General features: G+C 36.5%; 1 protein-coding gene across 13 annotated transcripts in view; it reads left to right on the forward strand.

Moving 5' to 3' along the window:
- The window catches only part of RALGAPA1 (Ral GTPase activating protein, alpha subunit 1 (catalytic)), a 123929-nt gene that overhangs the window by 37746 nt on the left and 73565 nt on the right, over positions 1–12618 (forward strand). For 8 of the 13 annotated variants that reach the window (XR_001412007.1, XM_014941778.1, XM_014941781.1 and 5 more), the window contains 4 exons: positions 4006–5568; positions 7502–7626; positions 9847–10063; positions 11246–11422. Coding sequence is in view for 12 of the 13 variants with exons in the window: in XM_014941778.1 (XP_014797264.1) it covers positions 4006–5568; positions 7502–7626; positions 9847–10063; positions 11246–11422 (2082 nt within the window). In the remaining variant the exon portion in view is untranslated. The remainder of the gene's footprint in view (positions 1–4005; positions 5569–7501; positions 7627–9846; positions 10064–11245; positions 11423–12618) is intronic. The other 5 variants (XM_014941786.1, XM_014941790.1, XM_014941787.1 and 2 more) reach the window with 1 other exon arrangement.

Raw genomic sequence — 12618 nt, forward strand, 5'->3', positions numbered from 1 at the left:
AGAGGATATTTCAAATGATTCCAAGAGAACAGGATGCCTTAACCTTAAGTTTTCTGAAGTAGCATTCAGCTTCTTTTTAGCTGTGAATTTCCTCATTGAAAGATTAAAATCACTGAGCACTGGTGGATCTTGACAGGTGGTCCAAAAGAAAGCATTTATGCCAAAACCTTTACCTTATGTACAGTATGTTAGTTTTCATTAAGTACAAATAATTATATATGAAAATAACTATAATTTGTTATTTATTGGGACATAATGTTTTTGCTTGAAGTCAGTAAGTTAACAAAATAGATTGTAACAGCTCAATATTGACATCATACAGGATGCTATTCCTAAGCATTGTAATTCCTTCATGTAGTTTCTAAGTTATGCTGTATTTCTGTCTGCAGAATATTGGCAACTTCTCAAACAATCTCCAAAGTGGAAGCGGAGATTTATGCTTTAAGATGTTTAGTTAGTAAAGTGGTTTGGTATAGTGTTGCAAATCTACAACACTTCTCAGAAGAACTTTTAACCTATTAGAATCATAGGAAATCCAGTCTCACACATTTAAAGGATAACTAGCAAAATAATAATACATTCCTGCTCCTATTGAGGATTTTCAGGTACAAGACTGCTTGTGGAAAAAAACACATTGGTGAGATGTAGGCAAGATTCCTGGAAGCAATGGGCTACAATGGCAGACTAATGAATTGCAGGTGGGAGATCTTATCCACTGGGACTAAAAGAATCAAAGGAAATATTAGCATGTAAGGGAGACATTACAACCTTTCTCCCTAATCAGTAATCATTAAGATGAAATATAAAGAAATCATAATTATAATGCCAGTATGGCTGTAATTATTCTTTAATCCCAGAAACTTAGAGAATGAGTATGTTCTTGTAAAAGAATCAAAATGAAAGCTGAGAAACAAAACATGGTAATTTTTCTCCACTTTCTGAACTAACTTTCCATGATTAAATACAACCCTGTCCCAATGTTATATGGGAATCTTCTACTTGCACTCATGCCATTTTGCCAGATTGTGTCTCTCTATGAGTTTGTATTTTAGGATATCTGTCTCCCACTTGATGCTGGAAAACCACCTTTTGTTTCTGCCTTGTAGCAGAAAAAGGGGAGGTGAGGTTGATTAAAAGAAAGTTGTGATTGGGTGAGGTTGGCTAAAACTACCAATTTCAGTTTCTTCCCCACTGTAACGTGTTAGGAACCAGGCATTTCTCCTGAGTGCGTGCGGTGTGTCAGACACACAGCCTTCTGGTGCACAATTGCCATGTAGTTAGTGAAAACTCCTTAGGAGTTGGTGGTGTCCCAGTTTTGGTGGTATCCCCGTGTGCAAGAGTGAGCCCTGGTTGTGAAGCAGATGTTCATTTGGGTTTTTAAATGTTTGTTTTTTCAGTGCGGATATACAATAATACAATATTTTTAATGATATTTTTAATTTCCTTCATTTCTTCCCCCATTCTACAAAAAAAAAAGGAATTTCTATGGGCACAAGCACTACACGTTTGTTTGAAAATGTTTGTGTACGTATATGTGCTAGTCATGCGTATGTGAGCACCTTAAATTAATACTGGATCAACATTGAAATAAATCTAGCTACATTTATTTCAATGTGTGGAGCTGCTTGGCGTGCATTTGGAGTTCTCCATCCAGTAATTTTTAACATCCTGGAAAATCATAATCTTTGCATTGCATGCACAGCGTGCAATCCTCAGGCTGCTGCTTTAGATGAGCTGGAGGTTATAAAAGATAGGAAATATGCATATTGAGGGCTTAAGATGAGATCGGTGTATCATAGTTATATATATTAATATCATATATAACATTATCAAACCTATTTTTGACTGAATTCTGTGGTCTTTCTTTGTAAGAAATAGCTTTGAGACTGTGAGACTATGTGCATAACTTGTGTTAATCTCTGCCTCCATCAGTAGAGAGTTTGAAATAACGATTCCAACTAGAGGCACACCATTCATTTCAGAGAGTGTTAATTCATATAGTTAGTAATAAGTTGAAGAAGAACAATGATGAGGAATTTGTTGCTTATCAAAGCTGAAGAGAGAGGAAAGGGGTAATAAATTGTGCCTTATACAATGATTTTAATTTCATGTTTATTTTCTGAATTAGCTTGGATGTCTACTTTCTTGTTCCAGTATAGACATCTCTCTTTCCTGTCCGTTAGCTTCTTCACAGTTCAGTAAACTTTGTATCATGCCCAAATTTATTTTTCAAATTTTAACGTCTCTGAAAAATTGAGCAGGGAAATGCCACTTTTTATTTTCTTCTGACACATACCTTTAGTTAATTATGGATGTATCTCATTCATCCAGTTTGTATGCTTTGCTCAGAAGGAAAATATGAGTAAATTCAGCTGCAGCTCTAACATTCTCAGAGAAGTGTGAGCACTTTAAAACAGGTTTTTAAGGTGACTTCAGATCATCATTATTAAATATTACTGAAATAGGTATAGAGATCCATGAATAAATAATTTGAAATATTTATTTTGGCAGTAACACATCAGACTTAGGGGAGGGAAAGGGGCTTAAATTTTGTGCTGGTTTTAAGTAAATTCACTATTGCAGCCCTGAAGATAAACCCTCTAGGTGTAACAACAAGGTAAGTCTGTTTATTGTGGCAAGTAACTCATGTTGGTATTCATTTAAGCTCTTTATTGTTATTCCTGACTTTAAAAAGCATATTTACAACATTTTCAGTGGTAGATAGTAAAAAATAAATCTGGGCAATAATGGAGTTTATCAAAAGAAAACAACAGAAAATTGAGAGAGCTGTTTTTCCTGTACCGTTCAAGTGCCTGTCCCGTAGAAAGAGTGCAAGGGATAGCTCAAATTCTGGAAATAGTTGAATTGTCTGTAAGAGACAGTTGTCTGTAAGAGACAATTACTCTTGCCTTCCTTCACTGGTGATTTGATAGTATGCAGTGTTCCTATAACATAGCAGGAAATCTGAAGAGAAGCATGAAAGTTCTTTATTCTGGAGGATGATGTGAGGTGGGCTGAAGATATTTCTGTACAATTCTAGGTGATCTGTGTTGGAACTGCAGCTTTCATTACAGTTAACTGTGATTTGTACTGATGATAACATATTAGCAGTCTCAACGGAGACAAGGAATCACTGATTTAAAAGATGATGATGCTCTGGTCTTTTCATAAACAAAAGTGGTTTTACTTGAATGTTAGCTGTTGTGAGGCTGCAGGATGTTTTTCGGTAGCAGTCCTTAATTTGCTAATTCTCATAAGTGTCACATTCGCTTGAAAGAAGAGAGGGAGGTAAGCCTCCATTTAGTATTTAGGTTTGCATTTAAAGGATTAAAGGATCTTTATATTATCTGTTACGTGTAGCCATCTTTTCTGTACAGGGCTAGCTCTTTCCTGTCATTTAAAGCTTTAGTCTTCAGGTGTATACTATATTACCTATGCCATAACACGAATAATTGTATGATAGTATTCTTTCAGATATTTCAGTAATTGATATGTATATTCATACAAGTTACAAAAACAGTAAAAATCTGTAACTTCAATAGATGATTCTAACTTTTCAGAAAACGTACTTGTTCTGTTTGGAGTTGTGCATTTTTCTGAAGATGTAAATTTCCTGAAGGATACTACTCTTAAGCTAATTTGTATTCCAGGTATCCAGTTCCATAGCTGGAATAATATTGGTTGAATTATTGAACTTATTGGCACAGCCCTAGCTTTGACTGTATTTCCAAACGTTCCATGGTCTCACTGTTTGTTCTCATGCATGTTAACATTTAAAACTGTGTTCTGATGGTCTAACTCATTTATATTACATTCTGTACTGGATATTATGTGCGTGTGTTTTTAACACTCTAGTACTGGAAAAAATATTTGTGTTGTACTTAAGAAAACAAGGCTCTGGACTTTCCTAGCTTTTTAAAGTCATGTAATTAGGATGTAGTGTTAAATTAATATTGTTTCTCTATGTAAATTTTAGTGCATGTTACATATACTTTTTCCCTACAGACATTGACGATGCTCAAATTCTTCCACGTCCACCTCGAGTCAGACATTTTTCACAGAGTGAGGATGCTCCAAGTGAAGTTTTTGGTGCATTAAATGAGGAACAGCCACTGCCACGAAGCAGCAGCACCTCTGACATCCTGGAACCATTCGCAGTTGAACGAGCCAAAGGTGCAGTTCCTGTCATTGACAGTTCATCCCATCATGCTCCAAGCTTACAGAGTTCCACTGAGACCTCTTCAATGCATAGATCCACTGAAAGCCATATCACTGATACAAATAGCAGAGAGTCCTCCTTGGAAGTTGGGGATAGTATTTATGACCATCTTTGTCATTTAATAGGGCCGGTAGAATTTGCAAACACAGCCTTTGAACAAAGCCAATATGTTGACCTTGAAGGTGAAGATGATCTCCTTTCCTCTCTGAGAGAATATCTTAAAGAAAAAGAAGAACTTTGCGGTAACTTTGAGATAGATAAATGTGAGGCTTCTGCTCACGAAGTTGATACATCAGTAAATAGGAATGATAGATTACCACTGGATGGATTAGAAAATAGAGACCAGACCGGTCAATGCACGAATAGCGTCACTGTTACAGAAAGAGCTGATAACACAGAGCTGCACCTAGAACAAGACCAAAGTGGCTTTATAAGTAATGTTGCACCTACTCAAGTAGACCTTTTTACAAGAAATCAAGCGCTTGATAAAGCCAGACAGTTAAATACTAATAAACAATATGAAAGCGTGTTCGATCATGGGTCAAGTAGTCCTAGCAGCAAAGAAGGGAAGAGATACCTGTACAGGCAAGCTGCCACTGAAGCTGATGTAGATTTAGCTGCGGAAGCAGCAGTAGCCGAAAAGCATAAAAATGCCCAGTTTAATGAAAAAGTAACCAACTCACGTGTTATGCATGCAAAGAAAATTCTTCCTAAAGCACAAGTTAACCCTCAAATGCCTCACATGGTAGGCACAAGCAAACTGTCACCAACTAAAAGGAGCATATCCGAAACTGTAACTCATAGGGCCAAAATCATGAAAATAACAACTAAAAAAAGAAATAGCGTTCATGTTACTTTTAGGCCATCTACAGAATCAGTTCAATTTTACAATCCTCTTGAGAGCAAAGAGGCCGCTTGGAAAACAAGACTTCGTAAACTGGGTGGCTTCAGTAGTAGCGGTAGTGGTAGCAGCAGTACCGGTGCAAGCACCAGCTCATCGGCTGTCACGGAACTGGTTAGACCTGGAATATATAGACCTCTAGATGCAATCAATGCTGCTTCAGCTGGCAGCAAGCAAATTAAGGAATCTACAGAAGCTCAAGCAGCCATGTTGCAAAAAGAAGGTGTTGCGGTTAATCAGTTCCATAATCGTAGTGCCTTTAGAGGAGCAGGTCAGGAGTCAGCGCAACAGCAGGGCTCCCTGGGTGGTGTTTATAAAACTGTTGTACATGCTCTTTCGAAGCCGAAGGCAAATGTTTCCCCACAGAGGCAGAACAGAATGCCAGCAGAGGCTCCACTGAGGGATCTGTACAGTCATGTAATGGGCTATTTTGGAAGGAAAGCTGCAGGTGAGCACTAACAGTGTGCAGAGCGCAAAAGGAGAAAGGCAGCACCAGTTTGGCTTAATGCGACTGAAGCAAGCTCTGATAAGCAATCAAAAGGCTTTGGGATGATCACTGCTTTCCCTGTTTGGTTATGCATGCGCCTACAGCCAGCTGATTTTTCTCCCAGCATAAGTTACTTTTACATACTTTAAATTACTAATTTCCCTTTTCAAGATATTTAGTTGAACCTCTTTGCTGCTGAAGACCATCAGGTTAGGGAAGAGGAAGAGACAGTAAATGACCTAATAAAGGATTAAGCCTTTGAGAGTTTTGAATTTTCATCTACCATGCAGAGCCTTAAAATTCAGCCTACTGAATGATTGGCATACGCCTATTTTATCAGAATGTGCTATTCCACTCTGAGTGTAGTTTGTTTGTCAGAAGGACCTGGCTCTTGACCAGCTAGGTTGAACTAATTATATTTCTGGTTCATTTAGTGTGTTTTCTTCTTCCTCCTCCTCTTCCTCCTTTTCCTCCTCCAAAACAAAAAAGCCCCTCAAATTTACATTTGGAGGTTAGTTTAGATAATTTTGCAAAAATAGTCTTAAACAGAGATGTCCTATTTCTGGGATGATTTCATTACGGCACTTCTCTGTCCAATCATGAGGTTCTGTTTGAATCTTTTTCAAACCATGCTGTTGGCCTTTCTGTGTTCATTCACTAAAGTGGATGCAGTTACATCTTGGCAACATCTTTCATTGCTTTCTTTTTTTCTTGGAATAGTGGATGTTCATGAAGGTCTCATGATAATCCATCTCCTGCTAACTGAGACCTCTGTGGACTGATTGAAAAAGAAGGCTGTCGCTCTAATATCCATTGTCTTAGTTCACATCTTAAATAACCTTAAATGAACAGTAAATTAACTTTCAGCAGTAACGTAGGTTTTCTTTTTTCCATTGTCATGCTGGCATGATTAACAGAGGATTCCGCAATTGCATCCTGCATCGAGATGTTAATGCCACCTGAGGGCAGCCTTTGTAAGCAGAGCACCACAGGACCGTGACTGTCATGGGTCTCAAAAAAGAGATTTGCTTCTCTGCAGAATCTAGACTTCTGAAAAAGAGAGATCTAGAAGAGAGCACTAATTGTAGAAGTACATTTTATTCGAAAGCTGCAACACTTAACAGAGCCTCAATATTAGAATAAACGCCGTGGTCTCATGAGAGATGACACTGAGGGAAAAATTCTTACAGAGAAAGCATGAACTGCAATAAATTGAAGACTTTAAAGACGAAGATCATTAAGTCAGGTGTAACAGCCACAGTTAAATATGAACAGTGTAGTTATATCAAAAATACAACCCTGATAAATGAGGGAACTTAATTTAATTGTTTGTAACCATTGACCGTCCAGAGTCTGAATTTTCATTCCATGTACTAGCATGTAATTTCCTTACCTAAGATTTTCTTTGCACTATTTATACTAACTGTATACAGTGCCACAACGACATTTGTCATTAGTACATATTACAGCCTAGTTTACATTTTCCACTAGATTGCTTTTCATTAGGAATGCAATGAAAAAGGAGCCTATATGAATCATAAAAATTTTAGGATTTATTACTTATTTTTTGTGATATGGAGGAAGAATATATGCTGTATCCTTAAAGCAAGCATTAACAACTTTGAGTAGTGCTTACCTATAAGCTTCTTGCTCTTAAAGGTGGTACTGGAAATCGACTAACCCCTGCTTAGTGGGAAGAAGAAGCCATACTAATTCTTAAAGTAGAATCTGCTTTAAAAGAGGGGATTTCTTAAAATGCATGTTTGGCAGTTTTGATTATTTTTTTAAAATTTCTGTTAATTAGCAGGGGTTTTCTCATTATTTTTTTTTACCTTTTGTTTTGAAAATGTTTTGATGTGTTCGTTACTATATACAGTTGTTCATTTGCTTTTAGCTAATAGAGAGGACATGAGTCAAAAGCTGCACCCTATTGATAGTGATATTGGCAGTAGCAATACAAATGTTCCTGACCTCATGGATGAATTTATAGCTGAGAGACTCCGCAGTGGTAGTGCGCTGGTAAGCCTTTCAACTTCTTACATTTAGATATGTAAGTCCGCATATATGCATGAACTCATCAGTGACATTCTAAATCAGTTCACTAAAACATATTTCTCTGGGTATTATGAATCGGAAAGAATTAAGAATATTATTTAGTCTTGTCTTTGACATTGATTCATGTGATTTTTTATGCCATTTGTGTTTTCATATCTGTTAAATCTTGGTTGTGGAAGCAATGCAGAAGTTACTGTCAGATGAATGGTGTGATTGAATTTCATGGCCTTAATTGCACCTGTAAAGATCTTTGTACACAGACACTTTGAGAATAATAATTTATGTGTAAATTTGCAGGCCTTAGTGTGGTATGTAGTAGGGTACCATACTGCACTATGGTACTATTCTCTACAGGTATAGTCAGTGCAACAGACAATGAAACTACAGTAGTATATGTTCTATTTCACTTACAACATGTTATTCAATTGTTTTAAATAGCTCTTTGCTAATTGAAACAACTTTTCATATGATTTCTTCCTACACTTTTCCCAAAGTGTCACGTTATTTGGGGTGTCATTCATAATGAGAAATCTTACTCAATTTTAAGTCAAGAATTTCTCATTACTATTGAATGCTTACAGATCGAGACAACTGATTTGAAGGGATAACTGTTTTATTACAAAAGGGGACATATTTTTTAAAAAAAGAAAAGTTGCCATTGAAGGACAGAATGGGTAACAGTTTAAACGTAGCACTTTGAAGTTGTTCTGTTCTTTTTTTTACTTAGAATTTTTAAAGATTTTTTTAAGGTCATTTTAAGACATTCTCCTACAGAAAGTTGTCGGCAAGTAGTTTAGTTGTTGCTAATAAGGGGCCAAAGAAGATTCTTCAAAGTGATTGAAAAAGTTTGCTTATTTATCATTGTCTTTTATAAATGGCAAGACAGAACCTATAGAGTTTGTCCAATCACATGCTTTTTTATCTTTTGTATTGAAATCATGTTTATGAAACTTGATTGTTGGTGCAAAGTGTTCTTGTTAGCAAGTGTAGAGTTACAAGACAAAAATGCTAAGTTGAACTCTATTAAAAAAAAAAAAAAGTTAACTTAGTCTGCAATTTCATAAACCAGAAATCATCACAGCTGGTCACAGAAGAGGAGAGAGAGAGAGGGAAGACTATCTGTTTTCACATAGATGGGCAAGAACATTGATTATTAATAGTTCAGACAAAAGAATTGTTACTTTCCTTAAGTAGCAAAAACCAGCCAAGATAAGTGTAAATAAGTATATTGGAACTGCCACTGATCTTGCAATTTAGCAGACAAAACCAGATATGCCGTCTTAAAACAGAGTACCAACTTACTGAGATTAGTTTTAGGTTGCTATATCTATTGAATGCTAAAACCTTGTATCGTGAAAAGCTTGTCAATCTAGGTAAATCTCTAATACTAAGGTAGTAAAAGAATAGAGAAGTGACTGGGCCTGGTGTAAAAGGAGGTCACTTTCAGTCTCTTAATGCGTGAAGATTTCAAGCTGTTTCCTAAAATGGCTCTTCTACTTTTATCTCTCTTTCCTCTGAAGCAAAGAGTCCTGTCTGTGAAAAAAAAAGGCTTAAAGGAAGACTCTAAGTAGAACACCACCTTATTTTTACACAAGCAAATCTATATGCCTTATTTCTGCTATATGCTGTCTTTGGTGTCCAAGTCAATACTAAGGTTTTGGCTTAATCATAAGAAAATGAATGCATGAATTAGTAAATTTTTTTTTTTTTTTTGTGGTGTACATTTAATTTTTCTTATAGCATGGCAACCCATAGGCCAGAAAACAGAATTCCTTGACATTTTTTTTATGCTTGTGTCGGAAACCAAGGTTAACAAGTTTTCTTTATTAAGCTAGACATAATCTGGCGATAATATATTTTTTTACTGTTTTTCTCTCTCAAGTCTTACCTAATACATGTGTGGCACATGCTAGTCTGAATCCTAGCCTTTTAAGGTATGTGCCCAAAAATTAATTGTGCAAAAAAAAATTGTATTTATGAAATTCTGTGACTGCATGGGTTTTTCACTTACCTGTCTAGGGTTCTGGAAAGTCTTGGCTGTATATGTAGTGTGATGACAGTTTCTGGTTTAGGTACTTATGAACTGTTATGTTCTGACATTTGCAAATGTGGGATTGCTTTTTCCATTTTATTTAAACAAGCCATCCAGTATTGTAAGATAACTTGTGTCTCTGCAACGTTTAGAATGTGACAAGAAGAGGAAGCAGTCCCGGCAGCCTGGAAGTCCCTAAAGACCTTCCTGATATATTGAACAAACAGAACCAGATGCGTCCTATAGACGACCCGGGTGTGCCTTCCGAATGGACGTCACCCGCCAGCGCGGGCAGCAGCGACCTCATCAGTTCCGACAGCCACTCCGACTCCTTCAGCGCCTTCCAGTATGACGGCCGCAAGTTTGAAAGCAAGTATATTTTCTCCAAAAGAAACGGCATTTTTGATTGATTGCTTATGAAGCCCCCTTCTCATTTTCTCTTCTTCTTGTTTGGTAAAGTTGTACGCCAGCAGTTTTCTGTAAAGAGAGCTTATTTTGATATCCCATCGAAATCGTTAGCAAGTTAATGGAGCAAGCAGAGTTTTTGAGAGAGGCTGTTGTGTTTATACTATACTAAACAAACCAGCCCTGGAATACTACTGTGCAAAAAGCAGAACAGCAGTGAACAGAAGTTAGAAAGCAATATTGTCTTCTCTGTGTAGCATATCCGTCTGTTTTGCACAAAATATAAAAATGAAAGGTTACTTATTTTGGAGGTTACTTGAATTCCTTTGAAAACATTTAGGTAGAACTTAAAGAAGGGCTCCTGATATTCTTACAGCAATTTTCACGTACCTATTGATTCATCAAGATACTAAGTGTAATATCATGGTAAAATTAGTATACTTTGTTAAAATTAGTGTGCTTTCTGTAATAACACAATGTTTTTCATTAATTTAATTTATCCATTCCCACTCTTGTTCAACAGAAGGGGTCATTATGGTTGCTAGGAATTATGATCTCATGTATTATGTAAGAGAAATCATGTTTATATGGTAGAATTTATCGAAGAAATTGCAATTTTAGATATGTAGGTGTTAGGCAACTAAGTGGTGGTATTTAAACCTAGTTTTCAGTATGATGTTTTGTCTTTAGTGTTGAAAAAGCGTTGTTGAAAATTTGTTAGAATATCATTTGCCATAAAATTTTTAATTTGAAGTTAGTGCTTTAACAACCAACTTCGATATTTCTTCCAGCTTGTAAATTTTGCAAATAAATTCCTTAACGTATGTGTCCATTATTTTTATTTTATTCTTATGTAGGTGCACTTACAGCAAGTAAGCAGAAAACAGGACATGCAATAGGAAAGTCTTCTCCAGAAGTACAGCTGAAGTTTTGTGACAGAAATGAGAATATTCATAGTAGTCAATTACTTTCTGCTGTTATATTTTATGGAAATTTTGCAACAGTGTGTTAGTAGCATAGGAGATGCACATTCAAGGTTTCTGTAGAAGATCTTGGAGGGCCTGGGTGTTTTTTGGTTTTGGGGATTTTTTTTAATGTTATTGGTATTTTTAGGCTGTAAGTTAATACAGTGCTTTTCTCATACAGATTTCAGCTTTGGCACTGAGGCAGGGACACCAGCTTCCGCTGACGTTGATGCAATTTCAGGACAGCAACAGAGTGCCGAGGAGCAAGAAGTAGCCAGTCTAACTACACTCCACATAGATTCAGAAACAAGTAGTCTCAATCAGCAACCATTGTCTGCTGAAGCTGCAACTATTACTGGTAAAGTAGTTAAAAAAACCTCTAAAAAAAGTGCACTTATTTCAGAAATTTTCCACCCATCCTGAAGAATGCAAGTTCCAGCTTCTGCAAAGAATCTATATTCTATATAAGATGATTCTTGGATTTTGATTATTTTTTGATTGCTATTGAAAAGTAATGTGTGAAATAACGTAAGTGGAAAAACCTTTGTCTGACTTAGTTACCCATATGATCCTTGGCTTGATGCTAAATCCGTTTTAAACCCTTCATGAGAAAATCTGTACAATTACCAGGGAGAAAACTCTTACCATGTAATGTATGCTAGAGCTCTTAGGAGTGTCCTTCAGTTACTGGTAGTCAAATCGCTAATTTTCAGGAAGAGTTTTTTCCTTTGAAGGCTTTGACAGTGTTCTTTCAAACCCATGTATCACACTGAGGTATCATGGGATTCTTTTATATACATCCATCTTAACCTCTCTCTGTATTGTCTGTCGTGTAACTGGGAGCTGTTAATACGCAAAATGTTATTTATTGTGTCATGTAAGATCAGTTTCCATTTGTGTAAACTAATAATTCTTTTTCTTTTTGTATTTTTCCCTGTTGTTTTCATGAAAAAATAAGCCTGCTAGGAAGCAGTGTTTCACAGTCTCAGTTGATGAACTTGAGGCTCCACCAGTTTACTTTGCAGCTCTTTCTTGAGAAAGAGAGAATATAACACTTTAAGTTAGCAACCACCAAGTGACACAGTTAACCCAAATTGAATGGGCTCGTTCTGAAAGAGAGAATCTTCCTCTCTGAGGAGTATTTGGAGGAACATTCTCTTCCCAGATTTTGTAAATGAGAAGTAAAGATGTCCATAGTCATTTTCTTGCTCTTTGTTCCATAACTGTTATGCGCTACCATTCCTCCTACAAACCTGGGAACAAGTACCTGTTTGTCTGTGAAAGCTTATCCCTACATACAGTGCCTTGTTCTCTGTGAGATACCAAACGGTGCATTTTCAGAGATACTGAAAGACATCTTTACTTCCCCTGCCACAATTTTCCCTTTCTAAAATCGCCTTTCTGCTGAAAGAAGCGTGGCATTAGCTTTCTTGGACATTGTTGTTCAGCTTGTTCAACAATGTTCAGTGTGACTTTTGTTCCCTTCATTTTTCTCTTTGCTCTGTGCTTGTTGAAAATCCTAGCAGAAAACATGTTCTTTTTCTGTTTGTTTGG

Source organism: Calidris pugnax, unplaced genomic scaffold (assembly GCF_001431845.1).
Source record: "Calidris pugnax isolate Ruff unplaced genomic scaffold, ASM143184v1 scaffold56, whole genome shotgun sequence".
NCBI classification, from domain to species: domain Eukaryota; kingdom Metazoa; phylum Chordata; class Aves; order Charadriiformes; family Scolopacidae; genus Calidris; species Calidris pugnax.